Genomic DNA, 18774 nt, shown 5'->3' on the forward strand with positions numbered 1-18774 from the left:
TAGTTGTTCGACAGGGTACACATCATGCCATCTTAATGGATGAACAGTGAACTCCATTAGGAAGCCAGTGCCGCATCAAGTGATGGAGATGATGGGGGCAACAATGATTCAGACTAAGATAAACTTCGGTCTTGGGCTGAGTCGATCAAGCGTTCTTCCCACTTTAACAAGAAAACCCAGGGGTATATTTGCCCTATACTCTCGATTTCTTTCGAATAGCAATTCCAGCAATTATCTCACATCCATGATATCTCAGAACCACACTTATGTCTATACCTGCACTCATGGTACAGCTCAGTATATCATATCTTTAGGAATGCAGACACCGGATCCTCCGCCGACACCTCCAGGAGGCCCACGCGTTCCTCCTCCTCAGCCAGATGGGCCGCCCTCTCCCCCTCACAGCTAGATATTGTTGTAATTCTTATCAACGATCGCTTGTCTCAACTTCTCCTAGATTCACTCTGCCAATCCAGCCACATTCAACGTCTTTGGGGCAACGGGGTCCCATCTTCTTGAGCCAGGACCAACTACCAGAAATAGCATGTACCATTCTGTCACCTAAAACTCATGACTTGAAAATCGACTTCGAGCGGTGGTAGAGGCAAGGAGTCCGGTGTTGATCGAGGAGTGGTTAGGATGTGGCATCATGTCCACTTTAACTTATTTTTACGCTTTCCTTCCCGGGATTGAAGTTGTGACCCAGGAAACAGGCAAGGAGAGACGCTTCAGCCGATGGATGGCGGTCGAATGCTTGTATAGGTTGCGCAGTTTGCATTGCCTGTAGTGTGGAATTGATGGAGGGGAGGCATGAGGCCAGCATGGCCCAGTTCAGCCGAGCACGGCACGGCACAGCATGATCAGCCAGTGGACTCCTGGAGGAAAACTGTCAGAAGCGACAGGCAAAGCTGACTGGAGGATGGATCATCGGGTACAACGGAAGCCAGAGTAGCAACCATGCGATGAGGCGACTTGGCGCATAGGCGGAAGGGTGAGAGAGATGCCACCCCTCTGCTCATTCTCAGAAGGGACTCGTCTGTGCCTCTGTCTACTCGGCACTCCCTAGGACGGTGTTAGCACCGTGAGAGTCGTCCTTCCGATGTCTCTAGCGAACTGCAACCTACAATCCTGATTCATGTTATCTGTGTTTCCGCCGCTCTCTTTGGTTGAGTACCCCAGCTGGCCAAACCAGGCTGTTTTGTTGGTTCGTCTTGACAGCATATTACAAGCCAGACTATAGAGCGGGTCTATTACGTTTGTTGTTCCGGCCTAACTACTTGCCGTATCGTGGGATGAGTGTTATAAGTGTGTGGACTCCATTGGTTGTGTCCCTGACTCGTTCGCCAGAGCATGGGCTTTATTCATGAAACGGCCAAATCAGGTTTGCAGGGTTTCTCTTATCTAAGTAATTGCCACTTGTGTGTGTTTTCCTAGAGTAGATGAATCGTGAGAGCAAGGTTCTTCACTTCGAGCATGCTGTCAGTCAACCTTACCTTGGCAACCTACGATCTGAGGCCAGTCCACAAGACACCGTCTGCCGACTGCCAACTAACACTCACTAGTAAGAGTGTTTATGCCTCTCTAGCTTCAAGCTGTCAAAATGAAGTGGCTTTGTCAAAAATCTTTCCTGTTCAGTGTACTGACCACTCTATTCACCTGATTCACCACCACGCACTATCGGTGCTTGCCAATTAAGGCCATCTACCGCGCTCCTGATCCCTACCGGTGACACTTTTCAGGCATTTTCACCTTGTTTACCCCACGAGCTAACTGGGTTCCCCTTGGTTGTCACTGACAGGGTCCCTACCCTAGAGCCTCTTGCGCTTTGACGTTTGGGTCGTGCTGTTGTACTGGAAATGGTAAGTCATCGTTTATGATTGCAGGTGAGACAAGGGCTACAATCGTATCACAGCGAATGGTATGACAAAGGGAAGACAGATGTCGCTGGATACCAGATACTGATGCAGCTCAGTCATGAGTTCTAAGCGCCAGGTTTTACGTGTCAACTGTGTATTAACTGAGGTAGGGGGTAGACTAATGAGAAGTTTGTGTTACACAACTGAAAGTCTAATACTGGTGACATGGTTACGAGAAAAAGCAAGTGCGCGCAAGGCTTTCCTTTTTGACCGAGTATCGTATAACGTCAAGGAAGTGATAGATTAACATTATCTGTAAAGACTGTAGGGGTATTGGCTCATGTACGCAACCTTATACAACAGACAACATCGCCAAATTCAATAAAATGTAGAGAACAGAACAACACGCCAAACCCTTTCTTCTATAGAAATGCCATACCTGCACCCACACCTACGATTCCCAGCACAGCGCGAGCAATTTGAGCTGTGGCCCGCGCAGCTGCCTCCCCAGTACTCGACCTTGTGTTGAACCATGGTGTAGTGGCCACGTTATTCTCAACTGGTGTAGGTACTGGCGTATTTGTCACTGGGCAATCTGAAGTGCATGGAATGGCTGAATGGAAGACGTCGTCAGCCCCAGCAGACTTAAAGACAGGGTTCTGAGCCCATAGAGTAGGGTTGGGCACAGCGTCAGCATCCTTTGGATTGTTGACATTCGAAATAATGTGGAGTATGCCATTGGATATGAGGATGTCGGTTGTTATGATCTTGGCCGAGTTGATGAACTTCTCGTTGCCAATCTGACGGATATAAGTATCCTCGCCCTCCAATGTCTTGAGAGAAGTGGCATTCTCAAGATCAGTCGAGACCAGAACTTTTCCAGGCACTATATGGTAGCCCATGACGCGAGCCAGCTCCTTGGGTGACAAGGAATTTAGTGTGCTTCCAACGCTCTCCATGGCCTGATCTCTTGGAGCAAAGACAGTGATGTCTTTGCGATCAGCGAGATCAGGCATAAGGCCAGCTTTGAAAAGCCCACCAAGGAACGATTCAACTTTGCTTGCCATAAGAACTTGAAGCACACCAGAAGGTGGGATCAGGAGACTGTCCACAATCTGAATGAGGCCGCCTTGAAACTTGATGTCGTAGTTGATGACCGTAGCGCGGTTCCCATATCTCGTGCTGAAGACAACATCATCGGGCTGCTTGTTGATGAGAATGTTCTGTCCAGCAGTAACATTGCTCCATTTTGGATCCATAAGGAGTGTGGGCTTGACGTAAGCAGGGCCTGCCTTGAGCTTCATGGTGCTTATAGTGCCCTGAAGTATATGATACTGGAGGATAGGGGTGGCAGTCTTGGCATCATTTGGATCCCAGATTTTAGAAAGAGGTGAGTATGGAATTTGCTCAAAAGCGTCATTGGAAGGCGCAACAATCTGGGTAAATATCAGAGCGATTCTCATAAGAATGGGCCACGGCCTAGGGGCAGCACTCGACTTACAGTGACACCGTCGTAACTGGGTAGTTGCATCAGGATATCAGGAAATTTCTAAACAAAAGATATTAATATCATATCTCCTTAGGTTGAACATATAGGATGTACCTTGATCAGCTTGTAATATGTAGAAAGCTTGGGATGCCTGCTGAGTACACTGCCCAGGTCCATATGTTGGTTGGTTTCAGCAGCACCGACCAAAGCCACTATGCTAGCAATGCCAGCAAATGCTCGAAATATGAGCATTGCGTAAGTTCTGGTATGAGATGTGATGCTCTGAAAACCGATGGGTCACCTGGAAGAAGTTCGACAACAGACAAAATCGTTGGCGTTTTGGCCAAAGCTCTCGCCAATGAATGTGACCCGACTTGAGACTTATTTACTGTAGTATCCAAGACAAGAAACAAGTATGCAAACCTGTGTCAGGCCTAACAATACTATTGTTTATAATGAATGAGTGAATGCAACGAAAAGGAGTGTGATCAACACGTTGAATGAGTGGAATATGTTTGAGAATGACAGGAGAAAACAAAGAAACCGAAACTGGGGGCGGCAGTCGTTCAGCTGAGCTTAATACTGCCGACTCGAGGAACGAAGCCTCGAAGGGTCTTCTCTCATTGTCTAGGCCTAGGCATGCCTTACGGATATCCCGTCAGCCGCAAGAAGCCTGAGATAACAGAGCCAAGAAAATGGTGTACTGACATCACCAATCATAGCTGTCCAAGAACTCACGAGCAAACCCAAATCAAGCCAAGCTTCTGGGCTCGTGGACAACATTGTGGTGTAGTGTGGTATACAAAGGTATGTACCATGCATCAGATCGGCGAATATTTCAAAACATGAAACCTGAACCCTGTTAGTGACCCTGCGTGGCAAAGATTTCAAGGGTCCAGATCTCCGGATTGGGTTTGACAGCCAGGCACGAGCCACAATCTTGTCCAATGATGCAACTCCATGGTCACTCGAACATGATGAGATATCAACAGCACTTGTTCTACTGTGTACAAAAACACTCGCACGTATCGCTGTTGATCATCCCAGAATGGTGAGATTGTCAAAGAGTAAGAACCGATGGCAGTTAGCTTTAACATATCCATAGTTCTGGCTCGATGGCAAACCCAACGGCGTTTGGGGAGAAGCTCGTACTTCCTGAGCCCAAAGGTATAAACCACGTTCATCGTTGTAGTACCGCATAAGCTCGTAGGAAAGCCAGTAATCTCCCTAGCGTGTCAGATCATTATCCATTGGACCACTACCATGTGTAAAAATCTTTCTGGTTCGATTTTACCAGCTGTGGAACAAGGCCAGGCCTCTCTAGACCTCATTCTCAACTCACCCACTCAGCCTAATCCGGAGCTTTTTCTTCTCGAAAAGGAAAGCTTCTCTTGGGGCGTTAGTCTCAAGTATGGATGTTATCTTTTGCCAAGTCCGCGCGTATGGAAGATTGGCGTTCGCCGTGGAAGAGAGGGTGGTTTGCCATGAACAGTCATGATGTGCTGTCGGGGACAAACCGATCCCAACAATGGCAGAGAAGATGTGAGACCGTTACAGACATGATAGCCCGGCGGCACGGAAAAGGATGACCTTACACCGTTTTCCCGGGACACTGGTTACACACTTTAGCCTTGTAATCCTTTCTCTGGATCCAAGCAGATCAGCCTTTTGGAAGCAGGCGTAGACAGGAAAAGCATGATCCTTGATTCTAGAAACTCTATTATCCTTTGGTGTTGTGGCACCCTCAACGAAGGCATAAACGACGCTAATATCAGCATGTGTTTCCGAGTTGCTCCCCAAGGAAACCAATTCAAAAGGCCAAGAGAGAGCCGGGTTTCAGCTCCTGGTTCTCAGCATACAATCACTTTCTACCAGAGTAACGGACTCCTTGAATGCCTGAGATAGCAAACGTATAGAGGGCACGGGGGTGTATTGGGTGTCCACTTTGGATCGCTTGGTGATTCTGATTGCCGAAAGGTGTGGCTAAGCGGAAACAGAGTTAACTTTTCGAAAGCGGGAGGGGCGTGGCTACTATTCCGCGGCCACGGTAGTGTGCAAGAAGTTCGTCTATCTATCTACTGCCGTTTCAAGGTGCTCGTCAGAGCGATCCTGTTCAGGCAGACGGGAGAGACGGGTAGTTCCAGGTTGACGTGGCCTATAAGCATCAGAATAAAAATAGCCATCTGGGGAAAACATTGTAAATGTATTTGCAGCTGCATGAATCAAGATTAGCCCCAAGAAACTGGTATTTTGTGTTTGGAGACTTGGTGAGGTCTCTTGGCAGTCAGGGGGGGCTCGTACCTGAGTGACGAGATCAAAGAGAAGGTTTCTGTTAGTTCTGTTCAAAAAGTGTATTATTGACAGCTGCTAGAGAAAACTCGGGATGGAGACGATAATACTGCAACCAATGGAGGTGGATAATGGAGGACGATGGAATGTTGTGAAGGTAGCTTACGGAGCTAAGTCCTTAGAAGTCAGGACAGTGTCGATAGATACAGTGCATACATGATTCGCACCTCTCTACACCTACCTAATCCGTTCAACTTATACACAATCCATCCGATCTGGGCAATCATTGTCTTGCCAAGAAGCCATTTGATCAGCCTCTTTCTTACTTCATCGAGCATCTCAAGACTAGACTCAGTTCAGCATCGCAGCAAAAGATTACCAAATCTATACTTGTCATGTCTTACTCGTCCTGGCTTAGTCTTTCCACCTCTAAGCTTCATCATCCGTGCGACTTCTCGATTTGGTGACCTTGGAAACCGGCATCATGATCTCACTCGGAGGACTATGGCAAAGAGGGGGAAATCTGCATTGAACTATGCTTCATGCTGGAGTAGCCGACCATTCCTCACCTTTGTTCCTGACTAGTTTCTGCGCCTCGGATACCCCTGGTGTTGAACTTTATCAGTGGACACTGTCTGTTCCCTTTTGACAAAGCCAGTCGCTTTCGTCCACTTAGGTTTTTGGATTCTACCTCTTCATTTTCATTCATTCTTTGAGTCTTTGCATATTCAACACTCTCGTTATCATGAGCAACCCGTATCGAAAAAGTAGCTATGGCGGCCATGATGGCCCAGGCCCAACCGATATGCCACGAAGATCTATGGACTCCAATGGCAGTCACACGGATGCAATGGCGACTGGATATCGTCAAAGTATCGACCATGGACGCGGCTCAGGCTCTGCCGGTAATGCAGGCATGTTCAGTATCCCCGAGTACGCAAGTCCTTCCTCAGAGTGCGATTCTGGAACTCAAATCGATGACCGAAATCGATACTTTCACTCTAGAAGAGTGAGACCTGGAGAAGTTGAGAAGCCTTGGCTTGAGAAAACTAATCCCAAGGAAAAATGGGTTAGCATCTTCCCCATTCTCGCTATCTTCCTCGGCCTCGTTGGATCCGGCTTCCTCGTCTGGGACGGTGTCAGAAGTGTGGTCAAGAACAAGTACTGCCTTGTCCTAGATGAAGACTTTAGTCAAGGTCTGAACCCGAGTATTTGGACTAAAGAAGTTGAAGTCGGCGGATACGGGTATGTTCTATTCTCAAAGACTCGGCATCTACCTTAGTACTGACACCCACAGGAATGGCCAATTCGAGGAAACTACCGGCGGTGATGAGAATGTCTACGTCGATAATGGCAATTTGATCGTCAAGGCGACTCTACAAGACTCTAAGCTGTTGCAAAAGAACAATGTCATCAATCTTCTCAAAGACGGTACCTGCACCTCCAAAGTTTGGTCCAACTGCGTTGCTGCCACCAATCTGACCAACGGAAATAACACCATCATCCCTCCCGTCAGGTCTGGGCGTATCAATACCAAGAAAGGCGCCAACATCAAATATGGCCGCATCGAGGTTACTGCCAAGCTCCCTGAAGGCGATTGGCTCTGGCCCGCTATCTGGATGCTTCCCAGAACAAGCAAGTATGGTCCCTGGCCTCGCTCTGGTGAAATAGACATCATTGAGTCCCGCGGAAACAACTGGACATATACACAAGGCGGAAATGACATTGTTTCCTCGGCTCTGCATTGGGGGCCCAATTCTGCCAACGACGGTTGGTGGAAGACCAACAACAAACGAAAGGCTCTACATACAACCTACAGTGCCGGTTTCAACATGTTTGGCTTGGAGTGGTCTGAAAAGTATCTCTTCACTTATGTCAACACCCGTCTTCTTCAAGTCACTTACACCAACTTCAAGAAGCCCATGTACCAACGAGGAGGGTTCCCTGACGTAGATCAGAACGGTACCCGACTCGATGATCCCTGGGCTGGTGCAGACGATGTTAATGCACCGTTTGACCAAGAGTTTTACCTTATTATCAATCTGGCTGTTGGCGGTACGAATGGTTGGTTTCAAGATGGCAAGTCGGACAAGCCCTGGTATGATGCCTCACCTACAGCCAAGAATGACTTTTGGGATGCCAGGGACCAGTGGTATCCTACATGGAAACAACCACAGGTTGAAGTCAGTCGTGTGCTTATGATGCAGCAGTGCAATGGCAATGAAAACGTGGATCTTTGAGAAGGAGCGCTATGAATGGCACAGCTTTCTCGATAAGAGCATGTTGTGATATCCTGGATTTTCTTTTACTTCTTTTATTTTTTGTTACATATCGCTTTATGGCTTTCCTAAAAAGCCATGGCCCCCAGATATGTTTAAATTGCTTTATGATTTGATGCAGTATCCGATTTCGAATTTCCAATTCATGTGCTCCGTAACACCGACATCTGATACTTTGTATTGAGACCCAACTGTAAAAAACAACCCTCATGTGCTGGTATTTCTTAATAGTTACGACTGAGAGGTATTACCATCCCCTCCAGTAATCTAAGAGTACCCAAGCCACCGTGCTTATCTGTCCTCCGGCGGATCGTTCTTCGACATCATACCTTTCCCCTAGCTCACGGCCATGACTCGCATTTTACCAACGACAATAGGATCAAAAATTCAATTCCCTGATATTTTCATCATACTCCAATAGAGACAAGCTAGTGGCTACAGAGGTTGGCCGTGTTAAGGCTGTGATACTGTCCCTCCGGCCCGAGAGTCAAGAGCCACTAAGCTCTGGCCATACTGACTACTTAGGTATGAGCACATCAAGGCATTGTACTCTTGGCATACGAAGACTATTATTTGTCATGAATCGAGATTGAAACTTGCACCGGCTTTGTGGGACACGACCTTCCTGCCAGTGGAGAGCGGAGGCGCCGAACTTCGAGGATCGTAAGGATGCGCCACGTTCATGAGTGAATAGGGCAGTCCAGTCTATTATTGTTAGTTCCTATTCTCAACTTCGATGACTGGAATTCCATAAAGTTTGGTCCAGGCCTAAAGGCCATGCCATTTCCGGAGCAAAGCTCGTTGTGATCTGCTCAGCGCTGTGACCAGTTTAAGGTACCAGGGGAAGATCTGCAAGAGGACGACCATATAGGCGAGCTTCAACTTACCACTTGCAGATAGATTACGAAGGGTATGCACATTCAGGCACGAAAGATACATACAGCCCTGCAGTTCAACTCAGTCTACATCAAGGTTCAACGGTCGCCAGTTGTAGAATCGTTCCTTCGATTTTGGCAGTTGTGATTCTGCGAATGCCATGCTAGACATTCAAATTTGTTCCGACGAAACATGAACAAACAAACATCTTTCTTCGAGCTTGAGTGTTCCAATCTCGTCACTCGCGTGTCGGCTCTGAGGCTTATGGCAAACGAGAAGAGGCCAAAGCGTGTGATAAGAGCAGTCTATGATGGCAGAACCTTGATTTTGGACCAAAAGATTGTCCCACCTGGCGTGAATAGTGTTGGAAGTGCCCAATAGGTGATTCTTGGCACCGCATCTGATGCCGGTTCGTATCTATATTTAGGTCTTCCGTTTAGGTGATGAAAATCGTCACGAAGTTGATGATTCAAGTCTCCAGATTATGGAGTCTACTCGGTCATATGCTAGGTGGATCAGAAAATTACTATAATATGAAACACAGTTCATCCAGATCTTTGGGAATTGTGGGTGCCAAGGGGGGTAAAATACGTATATACACACTCGAGGATGACCGAAACCCTTCGGCAGCCAAGTAGAAAGGATTATAAGTAGAGAATTGTGTTTGCTTGAACCTGTTGAGTGGGAACTCGTAGTTGGTTGTGGTCTTGGCCAACAGCTACCCACATAGTAAACTGAATCTTCCTCCAGCCGTGTTTCCAATGGCATGCGTCGGCAAGATCAAGGAGCTTGCTGGTCATTGGTCTGAGTCGTCTGTTGGGTGTGTAGGAAAGACCGTGGACCCACCGGAACATCTAGAGCCTCTGCGTTCCTTGGGCTATGCAAACACTCTCGGGACGGCGCGAAGCTAGAAGCCATTAAAAGTCGAAGTTTGGGGGTAGACTTTTGTATGACAATGTCAGGTACTCGGAAGGAATGCTGCAGGGTAATGAATGTGGGTGAGACGGACTAAGCGTGAGTATTAGTTTCGACCAGGAACTCGATAGCTGGCAAGGAATGTCGTGAGTACAAGTGGTAAAAGCAAATACAAATTATAGGTTAGGTAATGCTTGTTTTGTTGGTATTAGCAAATCGAATGAATAGATTTTGAGGAAGTGGAGTTGTTCAGTCGTTCCTGCATCTCAAGAAAGGATCTCACCCTGCTGCAGGTACAGTCTTTCGTTCGTTCCTGCATGTGCCTCCATCTGACTGTGCATTGGCCAGAATCTTACTTATCCCATCGTGCTTTCCCCTTCCCGGAGGTCACAAATAAGCCACACGCCACAGAAAGCTGGCAATGGGACTAGAGGAGGGGCAAGTGCGATCCGCTTGCCCAATTTGTGTAGCAAGCACGAAATGATAGGATTTTACTGGTTCATGGTCAGATTTCCTTCCTTAGTCTAGATCGTGAGTATGCTTTATCCGCACTCCAACCTCACCTCAACACCAATAACTCATCAATGTCTGCCTACAGCACACGTCGCTAACTGGACACAAAATCAAATCACGAGCTGTTTGCTTAGATATTCAAAATGTATATTCCAATCCGCCGTACAAAACAGCTATCCTGTAACCTCACAAGCATAGGTTGAAAGGTGTTGTAACCGTGCTGGTTCTCACCTCGATCATTCTATAAGATGGAATGCCACTCGTAATGCTAGGAGCTCTTAGGCTTCGGCAATTTCACCCAAGAAAGGCAGTCTTTGCCACAGCTCCCAATGTCAGCTTCAACAGGATGAACTACAGATCGGTCTCTTGATTGTTCAGGTCCTTACAGATATGCTTGGCATCGACCGGCTCGAACAAGCATCGACTGTGAACAGAACCGCCAAATCGCTATCTGACTACCAATAAGCTTTGGAGCCCACTTGGACCTGCCTAGGCTCCAGCCACATGGGAACGCTTTCTTTTCAGAAAGCTTTTGCTTTGCGTCTGAACCAGGTAGTCGGTTAGAGTCGCTGCATTTACAAAAACACGCCTGCAAGACTACCAACTTATCACCCCTCTCTGGGTCATCTACTATGACTACCCAGACTCAGGATTGTCCGGGACAATAGTGGTCTTGAGGCTTGACTAGCCAAGTTGTGATTGTCTTGTGGGTGACTCTTTTCATGTTCTCCGTTTTTAATTCGCTTCTCATAGCTTATGTCGCTTTGTCCGACCTCATTGCCTTACTCCCCGTCTGAGGTGGCGTATTATCGCATACTGCGCTTTTCTTAGGACAAGAAACTTTAATACACTTGCCTGTGTGTTGAGCCTGACGCTGGATCCCAATTTGTTTAATTGACCGGTCGTTGCACTTTGAGGTTCGAATCTTGGATCTTCAATCTACACTCACTACTGTCCTTCACTCTCTTCATTCATTCTTTCATCCATCCATCCAGTCACTCATTCTCTTATTCCGTAAAATTATCTGTCATTCATTCACCACATCATTCTTTTTGAAATTTTCATGGCCATCGACATTTGAAGCCTTCCGATCATTCCAACTGGATTACATACGTCTCAGGCCACTCCTGTATTTGACATTAACTAGGACAGATTCCAACCACCTTCTCACGTCAACAAGACTTCCCAAGTCTGTATCGAGACTTTATTTTAGCCATTTATCGCCATAATGGGCATTGGCAGCTACTTCAAGGCGGATATCCCGCCCCAGGTTCCGGCAGGACCACTTCCCAGGAGGCCCAGTCACCGGCCTTCTGTTTCTATCCATGCTCCCATTGATGAAAAGGTTCCCCCAGCTGCTGTTGTCGAATTGAACCCTGGTCCCAAGTTCACTGCTGGTCCTCCCTCCATTGCGCCCTCGACAGGCAGCAGTGGACTTCTTGATGACATCAAACACGAAGTCATGGTCAACTACCTTTACCAACAACAATGTTCTCAACTTTGGGTTGGCGACAGCTCTGGTGAGATTGAGGGTGTTCTTCTACGCAAGTCTCGCGGCCAATATATGGCTTGCCCACCTCAACTAGGACAATCTCCCTTCGCTATTGCCTGCACAGCACTCAACGTTCAAGTATGTTCAGGTCTCAATTCCACCAATAAACTCATTACTAACTTGTTTCTCAGTGTGCCATGACCGTGAACTCCCGTGTTATTAAGACCTTTCTTCAATGGTCGCCCGATGCAGTGGATGTACCGTTGATGAATGGTCTTCGCGTACAGATTTTACCCACTGTCAATGACCTACCCCGAGCTCGCAAGCATCAATTTGCAGCTTTCATTGCTTCTGATGGCTTGTTGATTGTTTGGGACGATGACGCCTTAAACTTGATGGCTCGCGCTAAAATCATTGAATCAGAGCTCATGGAACTTGTATGGAACTCGGGGCAGGCGATAGACGAGGATGAGAAAGATTCATCCACTGAGGTCGAGTATGAGATTGACGAGGAGAGTGGTGAGATTAAGCCTGAAAACCGGCCAATTCATCTCCAGAATGCCGTTCTCGTTTCGCTCACACTTCTCATCGTTATGGCCTCCCTTGGTGCTGCCTGGAGACAGCTCGCCGTCGAGATTGCTATTGATGGTGACTACAAGCGCCTTGGCCTTGTTGCTCTCTTTCCCATCCAGGTCTTCTTCTCACTCTTCTTCGCTCAGGTCATTGTCGGTTGTTTGGCACAGATCTTCGGTCCCATCCGTCAACTGACCATCAACTCCAAGTTCTACTCAGCCCGCCCTCCCAGAAGACTCCAAGGCGCTACACTGCCTCACATCACCATCCAATGTCCTGTCTACAAGGAAGGCCTAAACGCGGTCATTCTTCCTACCGTTAAGTCTATCAAGCAAGCTATGTCAACCTATGAGCTTCAGGGAGGATCTGCCAATATGTTCATCAACGACGATGGTCTCCAGCTTGTCAACCCGGAGGAGCGCGATGCTCGCATTGAGTTCTACGCCGATAACAGCATAGGCTGGGTCGCACGACCTAAGCATGGCGAGGATGGTTTCGTACGAAAGGGCAAGTTCAAGAAGGCTTCAAACATGAACTTTGGTCTCATGATCTCCTGCAAAGTTGAAGAACGCCTACAGCTTATCAAGCGACCCGCCGACTGGAGTCAAGCTGATGAGGCTCTGGCTTACGAACAGGCTCTTAAGGATGTTCTCGATGAGAATGGTCGTGCCTGGGCTGACGGAAACATTCGTGTTGGCGACTACATCCTCCTCATCGATTCTGATACACGGGTTCCCACTGACTGCCTTCTGGACTCCGTCTCTGAGATGGAACAGTCACCTGAAGTTGGTATCATGCAATTCTCCTCTGGTGTTATGCAAGTTGTGCACACCTACTTCGAAAATGGTATCACTTTCTTCACTGACCTCATCTACACTGCGATTCGTTTCACTGTCTCCAACGGCGATGTTGCTCCATTTGTTGGCCACAATGCCATCCTTCGCTGGTCTGCTATCCAACAAGTTGCTTATCAGGATGAAGATGGATATGACAAATTCTGGTCCGAGAGTCACGTCTCCGAAGATTTCGATATGTCCCTCCGTCTGCAATGCAGTGGTTACATTATCCGTCTCGCTGCATGGGCTGGTGATGGCTTCAAAGAGGGCGTGTCTCTGACCGTGTATGATGAGCTAGCTCGATGGGAAAAGTACGCTTTTGGATGCAATGAGTTGTTGTTCAACCCCATTCGCACATGGTTGTGGCGCGGTCCTTTCACTCCCTTGTTCCGTCGTTTCTGCTTTTCCAACATTCGCTTTACTTCCAAGATCACTGTAATTTCCTACATCGGCACCTACTATGCTATTGGCGCTGCATGGATCATGACTACTGCCAACTACTTCCTGATGGGCTGGTTCAACGGATACCTCGACAAGTACTACCTTGACTCCTGGCAGGTATGGTTTTCTATCATTCTTGTCTTCAACGGCCTTGGTAACATCGCGCTTGCCGTGATGCGATACCGTTCTGGCGAACGTAGCCTGGGTTATGCCATCTACGAGAACTTCAAATGGACCCTGATGCTAGCTCTTTTCCTCGGAGGTCTCTCTCTGCATGTCAGCCAAGCTTTGTTGGCACATATGTTTGAGATTGACATGAGCTGGGGTTCCACTTCCAAGGAAGCCGAATTCTCTAACTTCTTTATCGAAGTTCCCAAGGTTTTGAAGAAGGTAAGCTTTCCTATCTATGGAGTAGCTTCGAATATTTACTAACATCTTTCAATAGTTCCGTGTCTCTATGACTCTTTCTTTACTGGCTATCATCGGTCTCATCATCATGGCCACGGCGGACTTTGTTCCTCATGACTGGCGCATTAATGATTTCGTTGCCATTCTACCCATGGCCACTGTAGCTGGAAGTCACCTTCTGTTGCCTTTGGCCCTAAACCCTGCCCTGATGACCTTCTCTTGGTAAATCTGGTTCCTGTATCACCCAAAAAGCGTATCTGTTTATTTCATTTGTGTTTATTTCATATCGAGTTTCATGATACGAGCATAGAAACATGTACTCGGAGAAGCATTCGTTCCAGTCGTTATACTCCGAGGAACTTTACACAATTTCCATAGTCAATAAATTCAATCTTTCTGATTAAATCCATCTGACGTGCATTGTGATGTTCGCTGCCGCGGTACTGTTCTAACATGACCGCGACGTGCACATGAGCGCTTCAGTATCCAGTATTTATCACTTGTGGGAATTCTGCCAGGTCAAGACACATTCTATCTAACAACAATACGGACTTCCTTCGAAGAGAATTTTACTCACTTACATGCGAGGGTGTTGTAATGTCTAATAATCTCGTTTACGAAGCATCAGTTTGGGGCATAATCGGAAACAAAGATCATTAATGAACAATGCTCAGATCACAGAAGAATAAAAGATAAAGTCAGTCGAAGTTTGATGTGATTCAAAGTCGTCTATCCCAAACAAACCAACGCCTCTATGCCATCCTATCAATTCTATCTAAGTGAATACCATTCATTCTTCATAGCGTGATGCGACATCATTGATGACTCGCAATGCCTCGAGTTCTCTTTTGGAAGCAATCGTCGTATGCCGCTCAACATGAAAACTCATTCATATCTGCAGATGTTCCGAAACAAGACGCACACAAAAATAAAAATAAAAATGCAAAACTTTTCTTAGTTGTCCTCATCGTCAGTGTCAACAGGATGGGGAGTACCCTTGGGGCTGTTGAGCCACTCGATGTGGCGAAGCCGACGACGGACCTCACGCTCCTTGAGCTCCTTCTTGGTCATCTTCTTCTTCTTTCTGGCACGGAACTTCATATCGGAGTTGTCCTCGATGCCGCTGTTGACAGCGCTGCTCACAACGGAGCTGGCAGCAGTGCTGTTGACACCGCTGCTGGGACGGCTGTCCTCAAAGCGGTCGAGGCTGATAGCAGCGGTACCCTTCAGGGCAACACGGCCATCGTTGACGTGCCACTGCTCAGAGCACAGGGCGCCGACGAACTCCTCGTTGTGAGAAATCAGAATGACACCACCCTTGAAGTCACGGATAGCGACAGCAAGACCACCGAGAGAGTCTCGATCCAAGAAGTTAGTAGGCTCGTCAAGCACAAGAAGATGGGGGTTGTTCCACATGGCTCCGGCAATGACGACCTTGACCTTCTGTCCACCAGAAAGGGAACCGATCTCGTTGTGGTTGGCGATCTCAGGGTCAAGACCAAGATCCTCGAAGTGCTTGGAGATAATCTTGGGCTGAAGCTCACGGTAACCAAGACCTTCTCGGGAAGCCTCGTGATCGTCAAACTCCTGAATGAGCTTGTCGAAACCAAGCTCGATAAGAGTCTCACGAGAAATCATAGTGTTGTTCTTGGGCAGGAGGCCGCGCCACTTGCTGCTAGGGGTTAGTAAAACACTTTGTTCTAACACAGAAAGGGGACTTACACTTCGTATTGGAAGGTCTTCTTGTACTTCTGACGACCAACCAGAGTCTCGACTTGACGAGCGGACTTTCCATCCTTCAGGTCAACCCACTTGTCCATCTGGGCACGATCGGCCTCTGACAAGGCACGAGTCTGCTTCATGTGAACCTCTCGGTCATCACCGTGCTGGTAACGCCACTGAAGGTACTGGTTAGGGGTTTTCTCCAAGTGCATCTCAACGTGCTCCAGAGCGTGCTGCTTGATGTAACCGATACGCAAGTTGGGGTGCTTCTCAACCTTTCCGGTACTAGGAATGGTCTCGCCAGTAAGGAGCTTGATGAGTGTCGATTTTCCAGCACCGTTGGGTCCAATAATGGCAACACGAGATGACAGCGTCAGCTGACAAGAAACATCTGATAGAGAGGGCTTTGGCGCGTTGGGGTAGGAGAATGAAACGTTGGACATGCGGATAATAGCACGAGTCTGAGACTTGACACCAGTCAAGATACCGGGAGGAGGGAACTTGAACTGAACAGTAGAGGCGGACAGAGTGTAGTAACTCTTGGCCTCGGGCTTGATCCTGACAAAGTTGGCCAGGTTACCCTTGTAGCAGGCCAGCTTCTTGTTAGGCTCGTAATGGTAGATGTCAGTGGTGACATTGTCCAAGAAGCCGGAGTCGTGAGAAACGATAAGACTGGTGATGTCAGGGTGAGACTTGAGGTAGTTCTCGAGCCATGCAATGTTGGCAACGTCGAGATGGTTAGTAGGTTCGTCAAGAAGAAGAACATCTGCGCGCTGCAGCATAGCACGGGCCAAAGCCAGCTTCATCTTCCAACCTCCAGACAGAGATCCAACTCTCTCAGACTGTCGACCCTCAGGACCAGCAGTGAAGCCGAACTCGGCCAGAACCTCGGAGATACGCTCAAGGCCTTGTGTGGCAATCTCGGGGTCCTTGGCAACGAACTCGAGAATGCTGATATCAGCATCCTCGCCCTGGTTATGTTCGACATAACAAGTGCGGAGAACATCCTGGGGAGGGAAGCCCTCAAGCTTGCCGTTCGCGATACTTCGCATAAGAGTTGACTTTCCAGCACCGTTTCGACCGCAAAGACCGTAGCGGTGGCCCTTGAGAAGTCGCAAGTTGGTGTGCGACAGGAGAAGCATACCACCGTAGGCGAGAGAGAAGTCGGCGTTGACGATCTCAACCTCACCGTCATCCTCCTTTTCGGGAACACCGTACTTGCGCTCATCCTCCTCGACGTAGTGCTTCTGAACAGCATCGGCAACCTTTTGGCAGGCCTCAGCATCCTTCATGAAGCTTGTAATGTAAGGAGCAATTCGTCCAGAAATACGGTTGACATAGCGGTAGTTGACATCAATAGCGACCATGTCGGAGATGTAGGGACGAGCCTGCTTGAAGAGATCCTGCTGACTAGCAAGACCGCCGTTGGCCTTGATCTGCTCGTCAAGAACCTTGGCAACATCTTCGCCGGATGTACGGGCAACAACATCCTTATCATCACCCATGGCCTTCTCCATAGTGGCAAGGGCGCGCTCAGCGATCTCACGAACCTCGGGAAGAGAGGCTCGGTCGCAAACGCTCTTGACACCGGGAATGAGCTTGGGCAAGAAGGTTCGGGCCTCGATGGGGTCGTGGACCAGCTTGGTCAAGTTCTCGACAATGACAACAGTCTGTCGCAGAACCTCTTGAGCAGTGGTGGGGCTGTTGAGGGATCGCTCCAGGAAAGGTGTCAGGAGAGCCAGCACAGGCGATGTGACAATGGCGACGAAGGTAGTCTGAGACAGGGCATGGATGGCCTTCTGAAGAGTCTGAGATGAAGGATGCTGCATGGTGTCGACGAGCAGAGGAATACGGGGGGCGACATCATCGTTGGAGAGAAGAGTGGTAAGCGAGTTCATGGTCGCAACAGCCTGCTTCTCAACCTCGGTCTTCAAGTCGTGCATGCCACCCTCGACGATAGGGATCAAACCGGCAAGCTTGGCACCCAGAGACTCGCGGAGAAGATCCTTCTCAACAGCCTCCTCCTTGGTACCTCCGAGGGAGACCTTGGCCTTGTCAGCCATCTTCTGGAGAAGCTTGTAGGCGCCGACAGTTCCCTGCCATTTTCCAGTCTTCCTGGAGAGGTACTCGACCAGAGCAGGAAGAAGGCCAGTAACGAGGGCCTCTGGACTTAGAACGCCAAAAGCCGCATCAAGACCATAGTGGGCAGCATCGCGAACGACAGCACCCTTATCGGAAAGAGCGTCGAGGGCAACGCCAACAAGGTTGCTATCCTGGAGAAGGAGAACGACCTCGCTGATAGGCTGACGAGGGAGGAAGCGCTCGAAAACAGCACCAAGAAGGTTCTGACTGGACTCGCGGCGAAGACCAGACTTCTTATCAGCAGCAGCCTTTTTGATCTCAGCAATGACACCGTAGTCATTCAAGCCAGCGACGCCAACGGAAGAGATAAGAATCTCGCAGAGGCCATAGCAAGCATCGATCGACGAGGCCGAGGTCTTTGCGGTGAAGATTGTGTTAAGAAGATCGTTGATGGTTTCTTGAGATGGCGGGGGCGGGGCGTCGCCGGACGGCGGCGTAACAGGATGAGGCATCGTATCGAGTTCTTTGTTGTATCGCCGTGCGCAAATAAACAAATCGGGCAATACGACAGATGTTAAAAAGGGCCTCAGTCGGTATTAGATGCTGTTCCAGTCGATGAAAGCAGTCAAAAGAATGAAACCCCAACAAAAACCAACGATGCCCTTGAGGGAAAAAAGAAAAAAGTATAGCGAGCGTAGAAAAAGCGCTGCTTACGATGTTAGGTAGAGCAGGGACTCCTTAGTTTCAAAGGTTGGGCGCACTAAATTTTGAAATTTTTCTTATCAATGCGTTTATCGCCTGCACGGATCGGGCACTCCGCCTTTTCCTAAGTTATTTCCACGTGCATCTGGGGAGTGTTTAAGTGGACTTTGGCAGTATATCACCAACCAGGAGGAACCTAAAAAACGAGATTTCCTAGTTCGTATCAATTAAGTTATGGCGGTCACTCCATTTGTGGAAAGGATATGCAATACAAGAATTGAATCTAACGTTGAGTTAACTT

At 48.3% G+C, this 18774-nt stretch overlaps 4 protein-coding genes across 4 annotated transcripts; 2 read left to right on the plus strand and 2 right to left on the minus strand.

Moving 5' to 3' along the window:
* Positions 1–2278: 2278 nt before the first annotated feature.
* On the minus strand, positions 2279–3969 carry FSST1_009400 (FAS1 domain-containing protein; the record flags this gene model as incomplete). The annotated part of the gene is made up of 5 exons (XM_083226369.1): positions 2279–3292; positions 3358–3405; positions 3460–3627; positions 3670–3725; positions 3936–3969. The coding sequence occupies 5 exons, from the start codon at positions 3967–3969 to the stop codon at positions 2279–2281; spliced, it is 1320 nt and encodes a 439-aa protein (XP_083085361.1).
* Positions 3970–6379: 2410 nt separating this feature from the next.
* FSST1_009401 (concanavalin A-like lectin/glucanase domain-containing protein) lies at positions 6380–7874 on the plus strand (the record flags this gene model as incomplete). Its single annotated transcript, XM_083226370.1, has 2 exons — positions 6380–6879; positions 6932–7874. 2 exons carry the CDS (start codon positions 6380–6382, stop codon positions 7872–7874), a joined length of 1443 nt encoding a protein of 480 aa, XP_083085362.1.
* Positions 7875–11445: 3571 nt separating this feature from the next.
* FSST1_009402 (glycosyl transferase family group 2-domain-containing protein) lies at positions 11446–14193 on the plus strand (the record flags this gene model as incomplete). The annotated part of the gene is made up of 3 exons (XM_083226371.1): positions 11446–11847; positions 11901–13949; positions 14005–14193. The coding sequence occupies 3 exons, from the start codon at positions 11446–11448 to the stop codon at positions 14191–14193; spliced, it is 2640 nt and encodes an 879-aa protein (XP_083085363.1).
* Positions 14194–14921: 728 nt separating this feature from the next.
* FSST1_009403 (translation termination modulator NEW1) lies at positions 14922–18283 on the minus strand (the record flags this gene model as incomplete). Its single annotated transcript, XM_083226372.1, has 2 exons — positions 14922–15639; positions 15690–18283. The coding sequence occupies 2 exons, from the start codon at positions 18281–18283 to the stop codon at positions 14922–14924; spliced, it is 3312 nt and encodes a 1103-aa protein (XP_083085364.1).
* Between the last annotated feature and the right edge of the window lie 491 nt (positions 18284–18774).

The sequence above is a fragment of the Fusarium sambucinum genome, chromosome II, assembly GCF_050947815.1.
Source record: "Fusarium sambucinum isolate potato_lamoka chromosome II, whole genome shotgun sequence".
Classification (NCBI taxonomy): Eukaryota; Fungi; Ascomycota; class Sordariomycetes; order Hypocreales; family Nectriaceae; genus Fusarium; species Fusarium sambucinum.